Source organism: Ursus americanus, chromosome 21 (assembly GCF_024610735.1).
Source record: "Ursus americanus isolate L20-20 chromosome 21, mUrsAme1.1.p, whole genome shotgun sequence".
In the NCBI taxonomy this organism is placed as follows: domain Eukaryota; kingdom Metazoa; phylum Chordata; class Mammalia; order Carnivora; family Ursidae; genus Ursus; species Ursus americanus.
The window spans coordinates 39,228,186-39,249,626 of record NC_142147.1 but is presented as its reverse complement, the minus strand read 5'-3'; the positions used below and the strand labels follow the sequence as shown (position 1 = coordinate 39,249,626).

Here is a 21,441-nt window from a genome sequence, read left to right as displayed (position 1 = left end):
ATCACCAGGCTAGCGCAATCCCCCACCCTCTCCCCTCTGAAGCCCTCAGTTTGTTTCCCAGAGTCCATAGTCTCTCGTGGTTCATTCCCACCTCTCTTTACCCCCCTTCATTCTTCCCTTCCTTCTCCTACCGATCTTCCTGCTATTTCTTATGTTCCACAAATGAGTGAAACCATACGATAGTTGAGGGTGACCTCTATCTTAACTTTTAGCAGCATACATTGATTTCGCCTGTTTCAGAACTTCATGTAAAAGGAATCACCCCAGAATAGGATATCACATTCCACTTCTTCTGCTCAAAATTATGTGTATATTTATGGACGCTGTGACCTGGTAGCAATGTGTTTATCTGTCCATTTGCTTGGTGCCCATTTCCTGTGTTCATCTCCCGCTTGGAATTGGAAGGCACTCTGACATATTCATCCATTCTATGCATAACGGTTCTGCGGGTCTCCAGTCAGGGGCTGCTATGAAGAGCACTGCTATAAATAATATTGTAGATGACTTTTAGTGCATTTATACAGTATTTCCGGTGGGTATATCCCTGGGAGTGCCTCTTAGCCTGGACCCCCCCGAAACAGAGTCTCAGGCAAGAGCTTAGATGATGCTTCTTAATTAAGAAATGCAATTGCAGGGACTCAAGAGGAAGGGGAAAGGAAGGGAGGAAGGCAAGAGAGCCAATATGGAGATGAGTTTCAGAGCTGGCCACCACTTGGCACCAAAAGCCTCTGACTGCTGGGCCTGCGGGACCCTCTCACAAGAGACCTTCTAATGAACGTGATTTGTGACAATCCATCCGGGACGAGGACTGGGAAGAAGTTATCCACTGGCTCCCATCTGTCATCACCAAGCAATAAGCTCAAGTGTGTTAACTTCCCTGCACTTTGGTTACAAGTTTGTGGGTGCCGGGGTGGTCCTTCATTATCTCACACCTCAGGGGTGGCAGAGAAGCCCCAGGGCATGATGGGAGGAGCCAGGAGGTTGTACTTGAAGTGGGAGAAAAAGTAGCAAGGCGAGGCTAGAGGATCTGACATGGTACCCAGCAGGCAACTGATACAGAATGGAGATGTTGGGCCACGGGCACTTGGAGACACAGCTGGGGTGTGTGCTGCATTGGGGGGCACAGACGCACGCTCCTTTCAGCACTGTACGGGGGTCCTCACCCTCGCCACCACCAGTGCTGAAGTTTATCTTATTTTATTTTAAGATTTTATTTATTTATTTGACAGAGAGAGAGAGAGCAAGAGAGGGAACACAAGCAGGTAGAGTGGGAGAGGGAGAAGAAGGCTTCCCGCTGAGCAGGAAGCCCACTGCGGGGCTCGATCCCAGGACCCTGGGATCATGACCCGAGCTGAAGGCAGACGCTTAATGACTGAGCCACCCAGGCGCCTCTGGTGCTGAATTTTAAACACCCTGGCGAATGTGCAGTAGTATCTCATTCTGGTTTTAAGTGGCATTTCCCTGATGACTAATAAGGTTGAGCACCTGTTCGGGAGTTTACCAGCCCCCTGGACATCCTTTTTTTTTTTTTTTTTAATGAAGCACCTACTTAAAGTCCTCTTCCTACTGATTTGTAGTGGCTTTCATATTTTTTAGATACAAGCTCTTTATCAGATATACGTATTGAAATGACTTCTCTCACATGTGGCTTACTTTTCCCTCTCTTAATCATACCTTTTGATTAACAGAAGTTTCTAACTCTAACGGAGTCCAATTCATCACTTTTTTTTTTTAACCACCAATAGTGCTTTCTGTGTCCTGTGTCCTGTTTAAGAAAGTGGATCTATTCTCTCCACTACGTCTTCTTCTAGCTGCTTTGTTGTTTTTATCTCTCACATGCACACTTCACCTGCACAGCCTCGGACTTGGTTTTAGGATGTGGTATAACGTAGAGGTGAAGGGTATGTGTTTTCAGTATGGATGCTTAATTGATCAGGCACCATTTACTGAAAAGTGTGTGCCTTCTCTGCTGCTCTGCGACGTCAGCTTGTGGTGGTATACCGGGAGCCCGGAGACGGGTGCATTTGTTCCAATGAGGTTCCACTGGTTAATTTGTTGCTCCTTGCACTGTCACCGCACAGTTGTTAGCTGTACTAAGTCCTCCAACTTGGTGCTTCTTCATATGTATTTTGGAATCAGCCTGTCAAATTTCACCCCCCCTCCCCCTCCACCAAATCCAAGCAAATAACAACAAATCCCTCTGGGACTCATGGGAGTGCTTTGGGTCTCTAGATCAATTCTACAGATCGACTTGAAGAAAACCAACCTCTTATAACCTAATCCATGAACAGAGTATGCTCCTCAATTAATTTATATGCTTTACAACTTCTCTGGGGGATGCTTTGTAGTTTTCTGTATAGAGATTTTCCACAGAGTTCACTCGATGGGTTTTCAGGTATTTGATTTTTATGCCGTTATGAATTTTATTTTCTAATTGTTGCTGGTACATAGAAATACAATTAGTGGGGTGTCTGGGTGGCTCAGTCGGTTGAGCAACTGACTCTTGGTTTTGCCTGAGGTCGTGATCTCATGGGTCATGGGAGAGAGCCCCACATCGAGCCCTGCATTGGGCTCCACACTCAGCATGAAGTCTGCTTGGGGTTCTCTTTCTCCCTCTCACTCTGCCGCTCCCCTGCTCGTGCTCGCTCTCTCTCTCTCATGCTGTCTCTCTCTTTCAAATAAATAAATAAATAAAACCTTAAAAAAAAAAAAAGAAAGAAATGCAATTAGTTTTTATATATGGAACTAGTATCCAGTGACTTTGCTAAATTAACTAATTAACCTTAAATGTACTTGCATATATTTTTTAAATTTTTTTACCCAATAGTGTCAATGTAAGAGACAGTTTTATGTCTTTTTTCTTTCAGATTTATTTTTTATTTTGCAGAGAGAGAGAGAGAGAGAGTGGCGGGGCGGGGGGGCAGAGGGAGAGAGAGAATCTAAGGCAGGTTCCCCACTGAGTGCAGAGCCTAACACAGGGCTTGATCTCACAACCCTGAGATCATGACCTGAGCCAAAATCAAGAGTTGGACACCTAACCAACTGTGCCACAGTAGTTTTATGTCTTCCTTTCCTATTTTCATACCTTTCTATTTCTTTTCAGATTAGCTTCTTTCACTTAATAACATGCATTTGTGTTTTCTCTATGTCTTTTCATGGCTTAATAGCTCATTTCTTTTAGCACTGAATATCATTCTACTGTGTGGACATACCACAGTTTATCCATTCACCTACTGAAGGGCGTCTTGGTTACTTTCAAGTTTTGGCACTTTTGAATATAGTTGTTATAAACATTCCTGCAGAGGTTTTTGTGTGGATGTAAGTTTTCAATTCCTTTGGGTAAATATCGAGGAGTAGGACTGCTGGGTTGTATGCTAAGAATATGGTTTGTAAAAAAAACTGCCAAACTGTCTTCCAAAGTGGTTATGCCATTTTCCACTCCCACAAGCAATGAATAAGCATTCCTCCTGCTCCACTTCCTCACAAGCATTGGGCGTGGTCATTGTCCTAAATTCCGGCGACTAAAAGGTGAGCCCTTTTACTTCTTTTTCTTGCCTTATTGCACTGGCTAGGACCTCCAGCACAGTGTTGATGAGCACTAACGTTCTTCCTCATTTCCAGTCTCAGTGGAAAAGCATTCAACATTTCAGCATCAAACATGGTGTTAGCTGTAAGGTTTGGGGGTTTTTGTTTGTTTCTTGGAGGGCTTGGAGTTTGGGTAGAAACCTTTATCAGACTGAGGAAATTCTCTTCTGTTTCTAATTTGCTAAGAGTTTTTGTTTGTTTAAATTATGGATGACTGTTTTCTGAATCTATTGAGAAGATGGTATGGTTTTCCTTGCTTTTTTCTGTTAATGTGGGGAATTGTACTGATTGAGTTTGGGATGTAAACCAATCTTGCCAACTTTTTATTCCCATTGGGGTTTGCAGATTCTAGTTCAATTCCACTAAAATGTCCTCTTGAACTGTGGGTCTGGACAATAACATGCAAATTCCATCCTCCCAGTGCCCCAGAGTCACTCCGTCTCTTCAAACACACATTCCACTTTTCAGGACCCATGCTCAAAACCCCCAGGCTCCTGGCGGGTGTGTGAGGCTCGCGTCAACCCCTGAACACACTAGCCCTGGCTGGACCCTCTCCCAGCAGACCCTAGCGTTGCAAAGGCAACTGGGTGGGGAAAATCAAATCAACAGCCCCCCACCCCACCCAGAGACATCAGGAGTCTCTGGAGCCGTGCCGCCGCTCCCACCCCGCCCCCTGCGCAAGGCTCCTTTAAGAAAGCCCGCTGCTGAACGCGTCTCTGGGGCGGGAGGCAGAGGGCGCCAAGAATGCCGGACTCCGACGGGAGCGGGAAGGCTGAAGCTTCGCCGGTGGCCTCCCCCGCCGCGTCCCCCAGCCCTCCACCCGGGGTCGTCCTGCTCCCTACCCCCAGATCCCCGCGTCCAACTTCGAAGGTCCCTCCCCCGCCGCCAAACTCCCTGCACCGCCGGGCTCGCACCTGGAGGCTCCGCCCGCAGCCCAGGGCCAGACCTCAGCCCCCGCCCCATCCCGGGGCTGCCCGGAGGCCGTCGGACCCGGGCGGGGCCCCCGCCAGGCCCTAGGCCGCGGGCGGGGGGAAGGACGGGGCCCCCGGCGCGGCCTCATCCACATGCAGGGGACGGCGCGGCGCGGCGGCCGCCAGGAAAGGACAAAGGCTGTTCCGCCGCCGGCCGCACCGTGCCAGGCTCGCCCCGCCCGCCGCCCCGGTGGCCCCCGACGCCGCCCCCCTTGCGTCTGCTCCGCCGGCCGGGGCTGCACAGTCCGGACGGCGTCCGGGAGGAGGCGGCTTCCTTGGGACCCTGCACGCCCGACATCCTCCGCGAACTCAGGAGCCACAGCCCCCTTCTCCGTGTCTCCTGGCCAGTTGAGGTGGCCCTGTCTCCTTGAGCCGGGCTGGACTGCGCGGGGCCTTCGCCAAAGACCCGAGTTCTAGTCCACCGAGCCCCCACTCTCACCTGTGAACAGGCATCTGCAGATGGAACCTGCCAGACGCAGCTCAGAGCGCAGCCTGGCGGGGCGGGGCGGGGGGGGGGGGTAGGTGGGGGAAGGGCTGGGCAAACTTTCTTCCAGGCCTCCCTTAAGGGCTCTGGATGAGGGTTAGAGGCCGGACTTCTGATGGTGGGTGCTTAGGGTCTCCTGACCCCTCCGAGGGGTTCCTGTACGCACCCCTCCTAGAGCGAATTCTCACACCCCGCCATCACCGTCTGGAAGCCAAGGAGGCGTCAGAAAGTGTTTGCGTCTGGGCCCTGCCACTTGCTCTGTGATCCTCCTTACGTACCTCTGGGCTCAACTTGCACGTGTAGAATGGACCCAACCTCCACCCTTCTGTCCGCAGGCGCGCACTCGGGGTCCGTGCCAGGATTTAAGGAGTATGGAAGCTGGCGCGCAGAGGGTCTCGGTACACAGACAGCTATTATTCTTGCCAGCTCCCTCAATCTCCTTGAGGGCAGGGACAGTCTTGCCTTTGAGCTCTGCTCCCCCACCCCCACCCCACGACTAGATGTAACTCAGGCAGTGGGAGGGCCTCATCCTTAGTTCAGCTAGAAAGTTCTTCCTAGGTCTGCCTCAAGTCCTCTCCTTCCTTCCCAGGCGGGGGGGTGGGGGGTGGGGGGCAGTTCCCTTTAAGGAAGGCGGGGGAGGGGGGCTGCCAGCAGGTCCTCCTTCCGCCCCTCCCTGGCCCCGCAGCCAGGGGCCCAGGGCCCGGGCCCCGCGCCAGCGCATGCGCCCGCCTGTGGGCGCTGTCCGGGCTGCGAAGGCGGCTAGCGCTCCGACAGACGGACGGACCGGCGGCCGCTCGGACAGAGTGGGCAGCGCCGGGAGCGGGGACGCGGCGGGACAGCGACATGGCCGGCCACACGCAGCAGCCGAGCGGGCGCAGGAACCCCGGCCCTGCACCCTCGCCCTCCCCCGGCCCGGGCCCCGGCCCCGGCGCCTCGGAGCGGGTGGCGCTCAAGAAGGAGATCGGGCTGGTGAGCGCCTGCACCATCATCATCGGTGAGAGGGGCCGCGGAGCGCGGGTGTCTGGGGTGGCAGGGACAAAGGCTTGGGGTGCACTGCTGCCCGAAACAAGGGGCACCCCGCTCCGGGCGCTCCTACCATCTGTGACTGTGGGACACGTGAGGGATGCCCAGAGCACCTGCGGGTGTCTCCCCTCACAGAGCGGCAGTAGGGCTTCTTGTTCCCACCTCCCCAAGCAGCCGGAAGTTCTGCACCTGACAGGTGCAGGTCCCATCCACCGCTGGGATCCCCCTGCTGCCTTTACTTTGGTGCGGGTCTCAGCGAGGCAAATTGCGCTCAGTTTTCTCATCTATGAAAGGGAGGTGACTATAATCCTGCCTTGGGTGCAGGAGCCCTGTTAAGTATGGGGACTGGATAGGAGGACCCAGGTTAAGGCTCCAAGTTCTGGACTGTGGCTCCAGTCTCTACTGTGTTTAGGGTCCAGGTGCCAGGCAGCGTGGGTGATCTACTTCCAAAGCAGGAGACCCTGTGGGTACACTGGACAGGTAGAGCCAGCCCAGAGGGGAAATAGGTTCAGAGTATGTAATTATTGCAGAGTTTGGCGGCAGGCGCCTGGGGAGAGGGTGGAGCCATCAGTGACTGGGAAAGCCAGCCATGGGGTGCGCACATGCCAAGCTTGCAGAAAAGCCACCTGCTTCCTGGGCTGGGATCCCAACAGGCGCTCACATCCTCTGCCCCATCTTCCTCACCTGAGAATGGGGCCATGTGTCTTGTTCCCATATGGGGACTTCTGGGTAGGCAGAGGGCTCAGGGGACAAGGCCCAAGTCATGAGTGCTGACTCCTCAGGAACTAGGTAACCCAGACCTGCGTCCACACCAACTGCCTCAGAGACCCTCTTGGGAGTGGTCCGTTCCATCCCCTGTGTCCCAGGGGACACAGACTGGGCAGACGAATGCCAGGGGTCTGGACTGCTTTATTCTACTGCCTGCCAGGTCTTCCCCTCCCCAGCCAGTGGGATCTCCTTGTGCACCCACTGCCCACCCATCCGCAGACCCCTGGAGATGGAGAAAGCTGGAGGCTCAGGAGAGCAGACTGGAGTCTTCAGCTTCTCCTCCTGTCCCCGCACTGGGAGCTCCTGAGCTGGGGCCGGCTTCTGGCTCTTGGCCATCCCCACACGCACACTGAGAATTGCCCCAGAACACTAACCCTGTGCAGGTAACTCCCCCGTCTCACCCACTTGCCCCTGGAGTGAAGTCTTCCAGGAGCAGCTCCTGCGACCTTCTTGGCCTAGGACATCCCTGCTCCACTGTCTGCAGGGAGGAAGGGCTGGTTCCAAGGATTTGGCCAGGATGCTTGTTACAGTCTTGCCCTGGCCCACACCTTCTCCAGGATCCATGCTCCCAGGAAGGGGAAGCCCACACGTGGTGCACGGACCATGGAGTCAAGAGGCTGGCTGTGTCTGGAGCCAGCGACAGGGCCAGCAAGGTGCAGGGAGAGACACCGCTCTTCCTGGGCTGCCACGGCTAAGGGGCTGTGCTTGAGCTGTATTCCTACTCTGCCTCCTCCCACATCCCATTTACTTCAGGTCAGGTGGAGGCTGCTGGCTCCTCTCTCCTCAAAAGAGAGCCCGGTGGTGGCGGTGGGAATGGAGGAGGCTAGCTCCACCCTCACGTGCGGTCTGCAGGATGGACTCTATAAGAACAGTCCCATGCATCCCAGCTCTGCCCTTGCCGCACCCCTACTCTTCAGCCCATTCCTGGTCCACTGCTCCCTTGGCCTCCAGCTCTTGAAGGCTGATCAGGGGTAAGAGGTGGCTTGGCCAAGGGGGGCAGACTCAGGAAGGGAACCCAGAAGATCTGACCCCAGCACGGGACTCTCAGTGGTGGCCCAACGACCCTGCTTAGGGAACTTTGAAGGATTTCAGCAGGCAGAAGACGGACAAGGGGAGAATGGATGGGGACCAGAGGGGACAGGAGATGAGGGAGGGGGCCTCTGTGGGCTGGGTCAGGGTCTGCACTGCCCTTCCCACCTGATGCCCTGGAGGCCTCGCCCCCTCCCCTCACTCTGTCCTGCAGAGTTCATCTCCCACATCTTGTCCCACCTTCCTGCCCTAGGGAATCTGGCCAAAGTAAAAAAAAAAAAAAAAAAGTCTCCAAAGTGTCATGTTTTAGCTTTAAAAGCCTTGAGGACTTTATATTCGACGCCACCATCTTTCTTGTTTGTTACCAGCTCCAGCACTTGCTATCTCCAAAACTTCAAATAGCCCCTCCCAGAAGATCCTATCATTCTCTTTCCTTGTACCCTCTGCCCTGGCCTAGGCCAAGGAGTGGGGCTTTCCAGAATGGAACGATATGGAAGGGCTTTGGGCTAGAGGAAGACTCCACCTGCCGTGTGTTTAGGATAGCACCTGCAAGCCCCAGCCAGCACACCTGGAGGGGACTAGTCCGGCCTGGGGGGAAGGGAGCCGGCTGGGCAGGAGCTCTGTAAGACACTTGCTGCATCTAATATCTCTTCGGAAAAGCACCTCTTATTACATTATGAAATCATGTTCTCCCTTTATCTCATTTGATTCTCATGCCCACCTAGCAAGATGAGAGTGTTTATACCCATTCTACAGACATAAGAAACTGAGGTTGGAAGTTAAATGACACTTCTGGAAGCAGTAGACTTAGGATTTGGAAACAGATTTGGACCCAGTCTTCCAATTCAGTGCCCTGCATTCTGTTCTGTTCTGGTGCTGGGCAAACTTGGAGCCAGATTCAGAGCCCTCGATGGGGGAGAGTTGGGACTGACCAAGCTCCCCACTCAACCATGGATGGATGAACAAACAAAGGGACAAAGGACTCTCCCCTGACTCCACACCCCCACCCAGGGCTGCATGTACAGAATCTCTCCTCCTGACTCAAGGCCCCCGCCAGCTCCCTCTCCCAATCCGAACCCAAGGAATGGGCATGCCCAGGTCCAGGAGAGTGGGAATCAGCCTGGATCTGCTGACCAGGCTGTCCTGTCCTCCATTCTCTCCCTTCGACTCGGGTATCCCACCTACACTGGTGTGTGTGAGTCAGGCTCAAGCATGTTCAGGGACTCAGAGGTCTGCTTCATGAACCCCATCTCCTTAGGAGCCAGTCCCTGCTCATCGAGGGTGGGCAGGCCCCTCTCTGTGGTCTCCAGAGCCAGCGGGGGCTGGGCTGCTCAGAGGATGGCTCTGTCCACAAGCTCGAGACCCTAAGGAGACATAAAACCCAAAATACCTTTTCTGTGTCTCATAGCCCTGATCTGCAGTTGAGGAGACAGACGGAGGCTGCAGTCAACCCAGAGGCCAAGGCCCTTGGTGATGGGTGCCGAGGCGACTCTGGCTACAAGGGTGGGGGCCTGCCTGCACTGGACACACTCATTCATCAATTCAACAATTAGGTACAGAACCGTGCCAGGCACTGTTCTAGGTGCTGGGGACACAACAGGGAAGAGGACAGACAAAAGCCCTGTCCTCATGGAGCTGACATTCCGGCATGGAATTCCAGCATGGGAGTCAAGAGCAAATGATAAACAGCTAAATGTTTAGCCAGTGGATAATGATAAGTGCTAAGGTGAAAAAATTAAGATGGGGGGGTGGGGAGGATGGTAGGATGAGTCAGAAGTGGGATGGGGCCAAGATTGTGTGGGCCTTGCCGGCTGCAGTGAGAACTTTGCCTTTTTCTCTCTGCAAAATGGAAGAGGGCTTTGAGCAGCAGAGGGTTGGGATGGGACAGGAGGGCATGAGGCGAGGTGAGATGGATGGAACGGGATGGGAGAGGATGGGTGGGAGGGGATGGAATAGGATATGGGATGGAATAGGATGGAATGGGATATAGGATGGGATGGGTAGGAACAGAATTGGATGAGAAAGGATGGGATGGGAGAGGATGAGATGGGATGGCATGGGGTGGGATGGGATGGATAGGATAGGATATTGGATGGGATGGGATGAGATGGGACATGATGGGATGGGATGGATAGGATAGGATATGGGATGGCATGGGATAGGATGGGATGGCATGGTGTGGGATGGGATGGGTGAGATGGGATGGGATGGATTAGATGGAATAGGATGGATGGGATGGGATGGGATATGGGGTGGGTTGGAATGGATAGGATAAGACAGAGTATAGGATGGGATAGAATAGGGTGGATGGGATGGGACGAGACGGATGGAATGGGATAGATGGGGTAGGATATGGAATGGCATGGGATAGGATATGGGATAGCATATGGGATGGCATGGGATGGGATGGGATGGGATGGGGCTCACTGTGGAGAAGAAGCTGTGGGCAGCAGGGGTAGAGGCAGAAAGCCTGGTCAGGAGGGTCCCTGATCACTTGCGTAAGGGACGATGATGGCTCAGAGCACAGTGGTGGCGGTGAGGTGCTGAGGGGAGGTTTAGTTCTGGCTGTGTGGAAGATGGAACCAAAGGACTTGTGATGAACTGGGTGTGAGGTGTGGGAGAAAGAGAAGAGTCAGAGATGACCCCAGGTTTGGGCCTGAGCCTCTTGGAGCCCGGTTTGCTGTTTATTGATCCAGAAAGACTGAGGTAGGTCTGGGGGGCAAGGGGATGAAAGCCAGGGATCTCATTTTGAACAGGTGAACTTTGAGATGCCTGTTTGTTGAGTAATTGGTTGGTAATCCAGGTTTAGTTTAGGGAAGAGGCCCATGCTAGGCATGTAGATTTGGGAGTTGCCAACAGAAGCTGGGGGACTGGATGCAAGGTCTTCAAGGGAGGGAGTGTGGGAGGAAAGGAGCAGAGGACCCAGGAGGGCACCACAGGCACTCAACATCTGGAAGTCAGGCAAGAGATGGACCAGCAGAGGCGTCCAGAAGGAGCAGCCAGCAAGGTGGGAGGAGGGCCAGGAGGCTGAGCGTGGAGGAAGGGCTTAACCTGCCAAATGCCACTCACGAGGCAGGGAAGATGCAGTCTGAGGGGGACGATTGGATCTAGCGGAGTGGAGCTCATCCATGACCTTGACTCAGCCTGGAGACTGGGCACCGGCGGAGTTTGCTAGGCGGGCCGGCCTGAGCCAGGCAGAGGGAGCTCCACGCTTCTGCTCATCCCTCTCTTGAAAGGAAAGTGGGTTAGGCCGGAGGTGCCCGCGGGCCAAGTGGCAATTCCAGACGTGTCCTGGAGGCATCCCCACTCACCTCCCTGGAGTTCTGCCAACAACCTCAATGGGCACTTGTGTCTCTTCAGAGGGGTGCCCGACACATGGTCCTGAAGGACTCTCGTGTATTTGGAGGCACGGGCTTCACCCCGGGGGACAGCAGGGCCCCCAAAGCAGAGCTCTGGCCACTGACTCCAGCATGTTGAGGTCTCATGGGGGTCAGGTCTCCAAAGGCCAGATTGGGTGGCCTGGGGTATCTCCAAGGTAGGTGACAACAGCGAGATCCATGAGTACGTCCTGGGGCCTCGGATGTACGAGGCAGGGTGGGAGGACACCCGCGTCACTGCCTCATCTCCCCTCTTCACAGATAAGAAGTCTCCGAGAGGCAAAGTATCTTGTCCACAGCACCCTGCCCCTAACCCCACCCTGAGGCCTCCGGAATATGAACCCAGATCCGGGGATTCTCAACCAGCCCCGCTGGCCTCAGGGACCTACCGATGGGAATTTGGAGCTCTTTCCCAGAGGCCCCATGGGTCATATCCTAACAGGGAGGTGCTGGGACTCGTTGCCCAGAGCAGAGGAAGGAGGCCTGGCCGATGTCCAGCCCCTGATCAGACCGGACAGCCTCAGAGCTGTTCTCTCTTAGGCCAGCAGGCCAGTGCGACAGGAAGAATCCCCATTGTGGGCCTGCTGGCTAAAAGAGGCACAGATAGGCCGGGAGTATGTAGATGACTTAGGCCCTGTGGGTTCTCTGTCCTTCGGGGGACTCAGGCTCCTCATCACAGCAGGCCAGGACACAGACCCTGCCTTCTGCGAATGCAGGACCCATGCAGGGTGGCAAAAAAAGGATCCCTCCCGGCCATCCTCTAGCTACCAAGGGAGTGGGCCAAGGTGGGAGGTCAGGGAGGGCTTCCTGGAGGTGATGCAGCTTCTGGGAATCTAGTGAGCTGAGAAGAGACCTGCCACCGTGGGGGCCAGTGAGCAGACTGTGTTTCCTTAGGCCTTGGGCGATGTGCGGAATGTGTCTGTCCTGCCCAGCAGGGCCTCTGCCAAAGTCAGAGTTGAACCAGCCCTCTGCTGCCCCCTAGCTCAGCGGCCCTACCTCGCAAAAGGGGAAACTGAGGCCCAGAAGGGCAGCACTGGCCTGAGGTCACACAGCTGACTCCTGAGAGCTTTTCTAGTGATGAGGGGTGGTGCCAGCAGCCGGGCCTGACAGGCCCTCCCTGCACCCCAAACCCCCCCCAATCAGACTGCACATTCCCCCTGTACTCACCAAGGGCAGCTAGCTCCTTCCACCAACATGACCTCCACCATCCACCCTTGCGACCTCCATGGTCAGCCAATGCTTCCCAGAAATAGGTCAGTGCACACCGCAACAGCCAGAAGAACAATGGCCCTTTCTTCGTCCCTCTGCGGAGCCGAGTAAGCCCCATCAGGCCAAACATCTTAATGTGATAAAGAACCACCCAGTGTGGGCCGAGGGAAGAGGGGCAGGCCGAGACGGAAGGGGGGGCCTCCTGGTGGGGGATTCACATCCTCACCCACCTGTGCCCGAGCTCTGCCTGCAAGGACCACAGAGCAGCCGTGCCCCTGGGTGCATGGGACTGCGAAGGCCTCGGAACCTGCATTCCTCCAGCCCGCTGTCGTCAGACGCCCGACGCGGCGCTCAGTGGTATCTCCCAGCCCAGCCCATCTTCCCTAGTTCTGCCCCTCCTCCTCCTCGTCCAGAGCAGCTTCCCCCAAGGGCCGGGCTTGTGCACGGCTGTGTCCTGAATCCAGCAGGCTGGTTCCCCTGGACCTGCGCTTGAGGGCTGGGAAGGCATGCCTGAGCCCACCACCACCAGGAGAGTGGGCAGTCCCCCCTGCCATACCCCTTACAGCTCCGTGGTCCCTGCTCCAGATCCCCTGTAATCATTCAGACGCTGGAGGCCCTCACCCCTGTTCCCCGGGTCCCCCTCCTGCCCTCTGCCGCTCACCCAAGCCCACGGCCCCTGGGGCTCCTTGCAGAGCCCCACCCAGCCCACATGGTCCCCAGCGCAGCCAGTGGACCTCAATGGGGTTTTCTGCCACCTTCCGGCACAAACCTGGGGCAGATGTTAGAGGTTGTCCAGATGCAGAAGGAGAGGCCCGTGAGGACCCCAGAGACACCAGCTGGCACATGTATTCCTTTCAGCCACGTGGGGAGAAGCACTGCACTGTAGGCCGAGGCCATGTGTCCACACAATCGTGATCCCCTGGCCCATCCCCCAGTGCCAGCATCAGAGTCTCCAGTTCCTGGGCACAGGCTAGTGGCACGTCCCTTTCAGACCCCAACCTGGGAGGACAAGCTGCTGGGCATGGCTTCCCCAAGGGCTATGCCCCCGAGGCCATGCTGAACTGTATAGAGTGCTGGGGTCCCCATGGGCTGGGTTGCTCGGGTCCCTGGATGCCCCCAGCCTGAATGCACCCAGCTCCTTCCAAGGCCACCCAGCCCCCGCTGGCTTCCAACCTCACTGGCTTTTGGCAAATCCCACTCCACCAAGCCCTGAGAACAGAGGCTCTGCTGCCGGATAGAGCGAACTCAAAGACCCTTTAGAAAGCCGAGCCAGGCCCCAGGCCCCCAGGATAGATAAGGGAGGTGGCCCCTCGCCCCCTGGAAGCAGGCTGAGGGCTCAGCTTACCTCTGGGGGCTGGGGGACAGGCATTCTTTCGTCCTTATCTGGATGTATTTAGGGCTCCTGGGATGTGACTGGAAAACCAAGTGGGGCACCGTGGCCGTCCAGACTGGAAATCTGTGTCGGCCGGGGGCGGGGTGGGGGGTAGCACCGTGGACAAGGAATGCATGCAGATTGGTGGCCACAGCTGTGTCCTTGGCCAGACCTGCCTGTCGGCCTGGCAGGTGGAGCAGGCAGGCCTTGCCCTGATGGGTGTGCTCTCTCCTGCAGGACCTCCCAGGTGGGGCCATCCTGCGGAGGCACTGAGAGCCAGCTCCTAGCGGTGTTACTTTTTTATTCATGAGGCCTGGGCATTTGGGGATGATTTCGTCTTGGGCAGGTCCTTGTGCAAACCACCAATGATGGCGACCTAATTTGTGTGCACAGATGGTGAGACCCAGGTCACCCAGAACGTTGCCCTTTTCGCCCTAACTGCCAGGGAGCTCACAGCTCAGTGGGCCCTCAGAGTCTTGCTTATCCTGAGAACCTACTCTATAGACCACCGCTTGGCCCTCTGAGCATTCGGATTGAGTATCCCCAGATGCTGTGAGTCAACCGAGCACCCCCAAACACACGCCACACTCCGCAAGACTCCGAGTCAGCCCGAGGACAGGGCAGGTCTTTGGTGACCATGGCGGATTCCCTTACATCTGAGTCTCAGAGGCTGGCCACCCGCCTCCTCTTCCTCACAGTGCCTCTCCAGGAGAGCAGGGTAGATACGGCTGCCCCCACTTCACAGACGAGGAAATCGGTCTTTCATGTCAGGACATCGGTGCCGCTTGGGGCATCGGGCCATTCATTAACCCATTCAGTTTACTCGACAGATGTGTATTGAGCCCCTACTATGTGCTGGGGGGTGGAGGTGAGCAAGAGCAGGTGCGGTTGCAGACAGTAGAATCACGCAAAGATGCCAAGAACATCTGGCTACAGCTATGGATGAGCAGAAGGCTTCCTATGTGGTATCTAGCTGAAGCCTCATGAAACCTCTTGTACTGGCAGGTCTTGAGAGGTGACCTGAGCCCCAGCTGGGGTTTCCCACTCTGGTCCTGGGATTAGAGCAGTGACTCGTCTTTGCCTCCAGCGGGCTGTCTCAAGGAGAGAGGTGGTCTTATCCAGACCCCGGGCTGGCCGAGTCTCTGCCAGCCTGCCATTGCCCACCCCATTCCTTCATGATGCCTGCTGCCCTACCCCCAGCCCCAAAAATGCACCAGTTCCTCTCCCTCACCCCATCGGCCCTCGCCCAGGACCTGAAATATTTCAATGGGGCCAGGAAACAAGGTCCCTTCAGAATCTGTGTCTGCAGTCTGGGTCCTGGGTCAGGGAGGAGCCCGGGAAGTAGGTTCCTGAGCGGCTGAGTCCCCTCCCTCGTGCTCGCCGGCCTGGTGGGAGCGAGCGGGGGACGAGGAACTCAGAGCAGGACTCATCTCCTGAACTGGGTGGACAAGGTGTCACTTCCCATGCCAGAGCCTGGGAGAGCCCAGAGAATGGGCCACGAGTGGGCTTTGCAGGGTCCAAGGCCCCTAGTGGCACCCACAGGCCTGCAGGCCCACCTCCCCTGTCCTCTTCCTCCTCCAGGGAACAGCCCGGGTTCCTTTCCCCACTGTAGCATCTGGGAGCCTGAGGAGAATGCTGGGCTGCTAAGGGGACCCCAGACCTGATGCCTCCCCATCTCTCCCGACCCCAGGAAACATCATCGGCTCGGGCATCTTCATTTCCCCCAAGGGGGTCCTGGAGCACTCAGGCTCTGTGGGTCTGGCCCTCTTCGTCTGGGTCCTGGGTGGAGGCGTCACTGCCCTGGGCTCCCTCTGCTACGCGGAGCTGGGAGTCGCCATCCCCAAGTCTGGCGGGGACTATGCCTATGTCACCGAGATCTTCGGGGGCCTGGCTGGGTGAGTGTGGGGCACCAGTGGGGTCGGTGGGGGAGGGGACGTCAATCCGGAATGGAGGGTCACTTGGGCCCTGGACTTCAATTTCCTCTGTTTCTCACATCTCAGGGAGGTCATGGGGTGGATGGAGGAAAGGGGGTGGGGGAGTTGGGCAATCTTCCAAGGCCAGGGTGGACAGGACACTCCAGCTGGCCCCTTGACCTCCCTGTGCTTCCTTCTGAATGTTCTTTAAGCCTGCTCCCCACCCGGGTGATGCTAGCAACAAGGCAAGGGCAGCCTTGATTTTAGCAAACCCACATGTGTGTGGGGAGTGCATAAAATTCCTACCAGGGTGCTGCAAGAGAGCCCTTTTAAATAGCCCCCCCACATTGTTTTATTCACCAATAAACATTAGCTGAGCACCTACTGTGTGCTGAGGACCAGATAAAAAGATCCATCCCTGTCCTCAAATTGTTCACAGTGCAGAAGGGAGCGAGCCCCTCTGCCCTTGACGAAGACCTAGACGACCCTTGCTTTGAGGGTGCGTGTGGAGGCAATGGCCCAGCAGCCAAGAGAATGGGGTGCCACCACCTAGGGAAGGCTTCCAGGAAAAACCACGTTTGCACCAAGGCTTGAAGGGCAAACCCGATCTCTCTGGTGTGGCTAGGGGCAGGTCACATCCATGGTGGGTGCCAGGGCTTGGAGACACCAGGGCTGCCTGGGGGCACGATGGGGGATCGGAGCTATTGCAATTATACAGCGGAGCCATGCTGAGGGCCTGAATAAAGGTGTAGGAAGATCCCAGAATCATCCAGGGGATGTGATAGCCAATGTGGCATGAAGGAGAGGTGGGAGCGAAAGAGGTGACACCCCCCTTCCCGTCAGGTAGGCTCCGTGGGGAGGTTTGGGGGGAGGGTTGCCATGTTGGTGGGGTCTGTGGCATATCTGAGGAGATGGTCTAGTCCGGTCTAGGTGGGAGGGTGTCTGGAGCTCAGAGGAAAAGTCTAGGCTAAAGTGTCCAAAATTTGGTTCTGAAGGATGTGTTGTAAGGACTTTAATGGAGTAGTAGTGGGTGGGGCCCCGCCAGGGCAGACACATTCCTGCGGGTGTGTCCACAGATGCTCTGCTCTGGGGAGAAGGTCCTCAAAGGGGCCTGGGACCAGAGAAAGCAGAAAAATTGTGCTGTGTGGTTAAGAGAAGACTCGAGAAGAAAGTGAGAGGGAGGGGTGGACCCAAGGCTCGACCCCAAGGGCGCCTAACTTCTAAGGTTGGCAGAAGGGAGCAAGGGGTAGGCCACCGAGTAAGGGAGAGGACCAAGAGGAATCTACCAAACATGGTGGTCCCGAGGTCACTGGTGTCACTGGATGCGGCTGTCCCCATCTTCAAGGTCTAGGAGCATCACCACAGACAAGCCCTCCCCAGGGTGCAGGCAGAGTCCCTGGGAAGAGGTTGGGCCTCACAACCTTGAGCAGAGCCCCTGCTCCCATGGGGGCACCGCGCAGTGACGATACTCAGGCAGAACGGACGTAAATCCCTCCCTAACCCCGGCCAGAGCTCCTCGAAAGGTCCTGTCCCTCAGGGGTCACAGTTCAGAGCCAGCTACCTGCAGCCACGCTCTGCTGAGAGCTCCAGCTGGAGCCAGAACCGAAGGTCTGGGGACAGCCGGCCCCCGCTCGGGAACAGCCCGTGGCAGAGCTAGATGGCTGTTAGGAAGGTGGCTGGGTCCCCAGTCCTTTTCGACACCTGCCCAGGAGCAGCCTGGAGCTGTTTAACCATGCCGAATGCTGTCTCTGTTGCAAAAGTCCATTATTAGAACAGAGACCCCAACAGCACCAGCCCTGCCTTCCTGGCGCCCCGGGTGCCGCAGCCCAGGGAGCAACCCCGTTCCCACACCTGGGCCGGCTTGGCCTGGAGGGCGCGGGGTGCCGTGCCAGTTGGGTTCTCCCTTGTTCCAGCTTCCTCCTGCTCTGGAGTGCGGTCCTCATCATGTACCCAACCAGTCTGGCAGTCATCTCCATGACCTTCTCGAACTACGTGCTGCAGCCCGTGTTCCCCAACTGCATCCCCCCAGCCACCGCCTCCCGCGCACTCTCCATGGCCTGCCTGAGTGAGCGCCCACCTTAGGCCTGCACCCTGCAAGAAGCCCCTGTGCGGGAGGACTGAGTGGGTGGGGGGGGGGTCCCTCCAGCTGCCGGCCCCATGTGAGCTCAGTCTCAGGGGGTGGGCTGCTTGCACTCTGGCTGCGGGGAGGGGGGAGGGGGATGTCGCCCTCCGGCAGCCTGGGGTGGGTTTGGCTGCGGCCCCCCGCCCATTCTCCTTTCCTCCCCAGTGCTCCTGACGTGGGTGAACAGCTCCAGCGTGCGCTGGGCCACGCGCATCCAGGACATCTTCACCGGCGGGAAGCTGCTGGCCCTGTCCCTCATCATTGGCGTGGGCTTTGTCCAGATCTTCCAAGGTAGGGCCGGGGTGGGGCCGTGCACAGGGCTGCGACGGCAACACTGACCCTTGACCTCTGGACCCCCAGGACACTTCGAGGAGCTGAGGCCCAGCAATGCCTTTGACTTCTGGATGACACCCTCTGTGGGTCACCTGGCCCTGGCCTTCCTGCAGGGCTCCTTTGCCTTCAGCGGCTGGAACTTCCTCAACTACGTCACTGAGGAGCTGGTCGACCCTCGAAAGTGAGTGGGATGCCCAGCCAGGCCTTGGGAAGGGGAGGGGTGCAGCGGAGGGAGAGGCCGCCTCCCTGTACACCCCCGCTGCCTCCTGGGGCTCGGTCTGGTCATCTGCCTGACCGTGCGTGCTGCTGCTGGGACGCCAGCGCTCCTGCCTGGCCCAGCACTGCGTGGCTGTGGGCGGATCGTGGCACCCCGCCGGGCCACAGAAACACCGAGTAGCGTTGTCCAGCTGTCCACGGATCCAGCTATTTGCATTTGGCCAAAATTGATCCGTGTGCGCATGACACGCCCTATGGATGAAGCCGATGTCTCCGTCTGATGCTCAGCCAAGGGTCCCAACAGCGAACAGTTGGCGGCTGGGGCTGGGGCCGATAGGGCGTTCTGGGGGACCCTAGGTCTATGCACTGGGCTTCGGAGGCACTTTTCAAAGATTTTAGAGGATTTTCAAGGCTGATTTTAGCTATATGCACTTTTCTCTTTGTGTACCGACATCCCTCGGGATCTGTTGTGGCCCTTTCCCCATCGCCCCTCCTCCCACCAGCCTGCGCCCAGACTGGGGCTGGGGGGTGGCAGGGGGACAGCAGTGCTGCCCCTTCCCTGTCCCAAGACCCCCAACGGACCCGGACCCGGGAGATGGAGACTCAAAGTACTCCCTGGCTGGGTCCCCTGGACCCCACCTCCCAGCACCTTCCCCCACCCCCCCGGGGGGCTGACGCTGACACACTCCACCCCTGCCCCCAGGAACCTACCTCGTGCCATCGTCATCTCCATCCCGCTGGTGACCTCTGTGTACACCTTCACCAACATCGCCTACTTCACTGCCATGTCCCCCCAGGAGCTGCTGGCCTCTAACGCAGTGGCCGTGGTGAGTGGGGTCCCACCTGTGCCTGGCTCCTGACCACCCCACCCTGCCTCACGCGTCACCTCTCTTCTGTGCCCACTCAGACCTTCGGGGAGAAGCTGCTGGGCTACTTTTCTTGGGTCATGCCCGTCTCCGTGGCACTTTCCACTTTTGGAGGGATCAACGGCTACCTGTTCACCTCCTCCAGGTGACTGGATTGGGGAAGGGGTTGGTCAAGGTGAGGCAAGGCCCGTGCGTGCGATCAGCGCCAGGGGCCGGAGGAAGCCGAATCCTGCCCGGTGGGACCCACTTGAAGCTGAGATAGTGAACTCCCCAGTAACAGGAGTCAGACCCCAACTCTAAGGTCCAGAAAGCTAAAGGGAGGCAGGGTGAGACAGGGAAGAACTGCCCCAGGGGGCTGCTGGGGCCCAGAGCAGGGGTCAGAGGTGACAGCTCAAGAGGGACGTCGGGTCTGGAGCTGAGGTCTGGGACCTGGTGGGTAGGAGGCCCGCGGCCAGGCTCATGGCCCCCACCCATCTCTGTCCCAGACTGTGCTTCTCTGGGGCCCGAGAGGGGCACCTGCCCAGCCTGCTGGCCATGATCCATGTCAGACGCTGCACCCCCATCCCTGCCCTCCTCGTCTGTGTAAGTTGTGGGGCCAAGGCTGGCCGGGAGGGGAGCCGGGGCCACCCAGCAACGTGGGGAACGGCAGGGATTTGTCCTGGCCCTGGCGGGCAGCCCACAGAGGGAGCGGGGAGGGCTGGGGCTACCGACCTCCTGGCCTGGGCTGATGGAGGCAGGTGGGAGACCACCCTCAGCCCGGTCCTCTCCCAGTGCGGGGCCACAGCGGTCATCATGCTTGTGGGAGACACGTACACGCTCATCAACTACGTGTCCTTCATCAACTATCTTTGCTACGGCGTCACCGTCCTGGGCCTGCTCGTGCTGCGCTGGAGGCGGCCGGCGCTTCACAGGCCCATCAAGGTGAGGCCCGGGGGCGCACGGGCTGGCCCACGCTGTCTGAGCCACCCCTTCTGTCGTGTGGGCACCGGAGGCAGGTGATGACAGCGACCGGGATTCCAGCTTTGGCCGCGTGCTGGGCGCTGCTCGGGGCTGTATGTGCACTGACGAATCCAGCCCCACGAGGTGGGTGCTGTGAATACTCCCAGTTTACAAACGGGAAAGTGAGGCTCAGATGCTTTGCTCCTGGTCACTCCTGGAGGAGTGTGCACAAGGACAGAAGAGCCTAACCGGGGCTAAATGCAAATACTCGGTGTGCGTATAAATCCTGGAGCCGGAGAAGGGCTCAGTGCCTGAAAAAATGCAAAACACCAAAAAAGAGAGAGAAAGAGAGACCCCAGCCAAAGGCAAACAGCCAGTGAGCCATCGTTGCTGTGTGCAGCTCAGAGCCCCTGAAACTTTACAAATCCTCAAGCCGTCCCATGAGCTGGCTTCTAGCATGTTGGGCTAGAGGAGGGAGCCCTCACGCCTCAACTCCCAGGAGTGGGTGGGAAGCAGCTCGGACCCCCCAGGGTGGGGTACCATCGGCACTCCCTCCGGCTCTCCCCAGGTGAACCTCCTGGTCCCTGTCGCATACTTGGTTTTCTGGGCCTTCCTGCTGGTCTTCAGCTTCATCTCGGAGCCCGTGGTGTGTGGGGTTGGCGTGACCATCGTCCTCACAGGGGTGCCTGTTTTCTTCCTGGGGGTGTTCTGGAGAAGCAAACCAAAGTGTGTGCACAGACTCACAGGTGAGCCGGGCAGCCTCCCCATGGCGGTGGGCCTGGGAATGCCACCCTCTTAGGGGCTCACCCTGGAGCGGGGTCCCACAGGGTCCTGCCACCACCACAAGTCTCTCCAAGAGGTGGCCCAGTGTCCAGGATCCACCCGAAGGGAGCCCCTGCCCCACAGGGTCAGACCCAAGGTCTATCTGTTTGTCCGTCTGTCCTCAGAGTCCGTGACACGCTGGGGCCAGGAGCTGTGTTTCGTGGTCTACCCCCAGGGTGCCCCCGAGGAGGAGGAAAATGGCCCCTGCCAGCCCTCCCTGCTGCCCGCCACGGACAAGGCCTTGAAGACACAGTGAGACATTCGTGGAAGCAGCTGTTTCTGTTTACATGTTGTTTATTGAGGAGGTGTTTTTGCAAAATAAGGTTTTTTTGTTTGTTTTGTTTTGTTTCATTTTGTCCTGGAAAAAAAAAAAAAAAAAGAGAGATCTGACTCTTTGAGGCCGAGGCTGAGG

General features: G+C 57.2%; 1 protein-coding gene across 1 annotated transcript; it reads left to right on the top strand.

Moving 5' to 3' along the window:
• The first annotated feature begins 5,834 nt into the window (after window positions 1-5,834).
• SLC7A10 (solute carrier family 7 member 10) lies at window positions 5,835-21,347 on the top strand. The gene is made up of 11 exons (XM_045796175.2): window positions 5,835-6,034; window positions 15,509-15,713; window positions 17,645-17,796; window positions 18,019-18,144; window positions 18,214-18,367; window positions 19,106-19,229; window positions 19,310-19,413; window positions 19,754-19,850; window positions 20,040-20,189; window positions 20,776-20,953; window positions 21,155-21,347. The coding sequence occupies exons 1-11, from the start codon at window positions 5,884-5,886 to the stop codon at window positions 21,283-21,285; spliced, it is 1,572 nt and encodes a 523-aa protein (XP_045652131.1). The 5' UTR covers window positions 5,835-5,883; the 3' UTR covers window positions 21,286-21,347.
• Window positions 21,348-21,441: the final 94 nt, after the last annotated feature.

Coding starts and splice junctions, on each gene's coding strand:
- SLC7A10 (XM_045796175.2), top strand. CDS start 5,884: ATGGCCGGCCACACGCAGCAGCCGAGCGGGCGCAGGAACCCCGGCCCT. Junction 18,368..19,105: donor GAGCTGGTCGACCCTCGAAA/GTGAGTGGGATG, acceptor CCCTGCCCCCAG/GAACCTACCTCGTGCCATCG. Junction 19,230..19,309: donor CCTCTAACGCAGTGGCCGTG/GTGAGTGGGGTC, acceptor GTGCCCACTCAG/ACCTTCGGGGAGAAGCTGCT.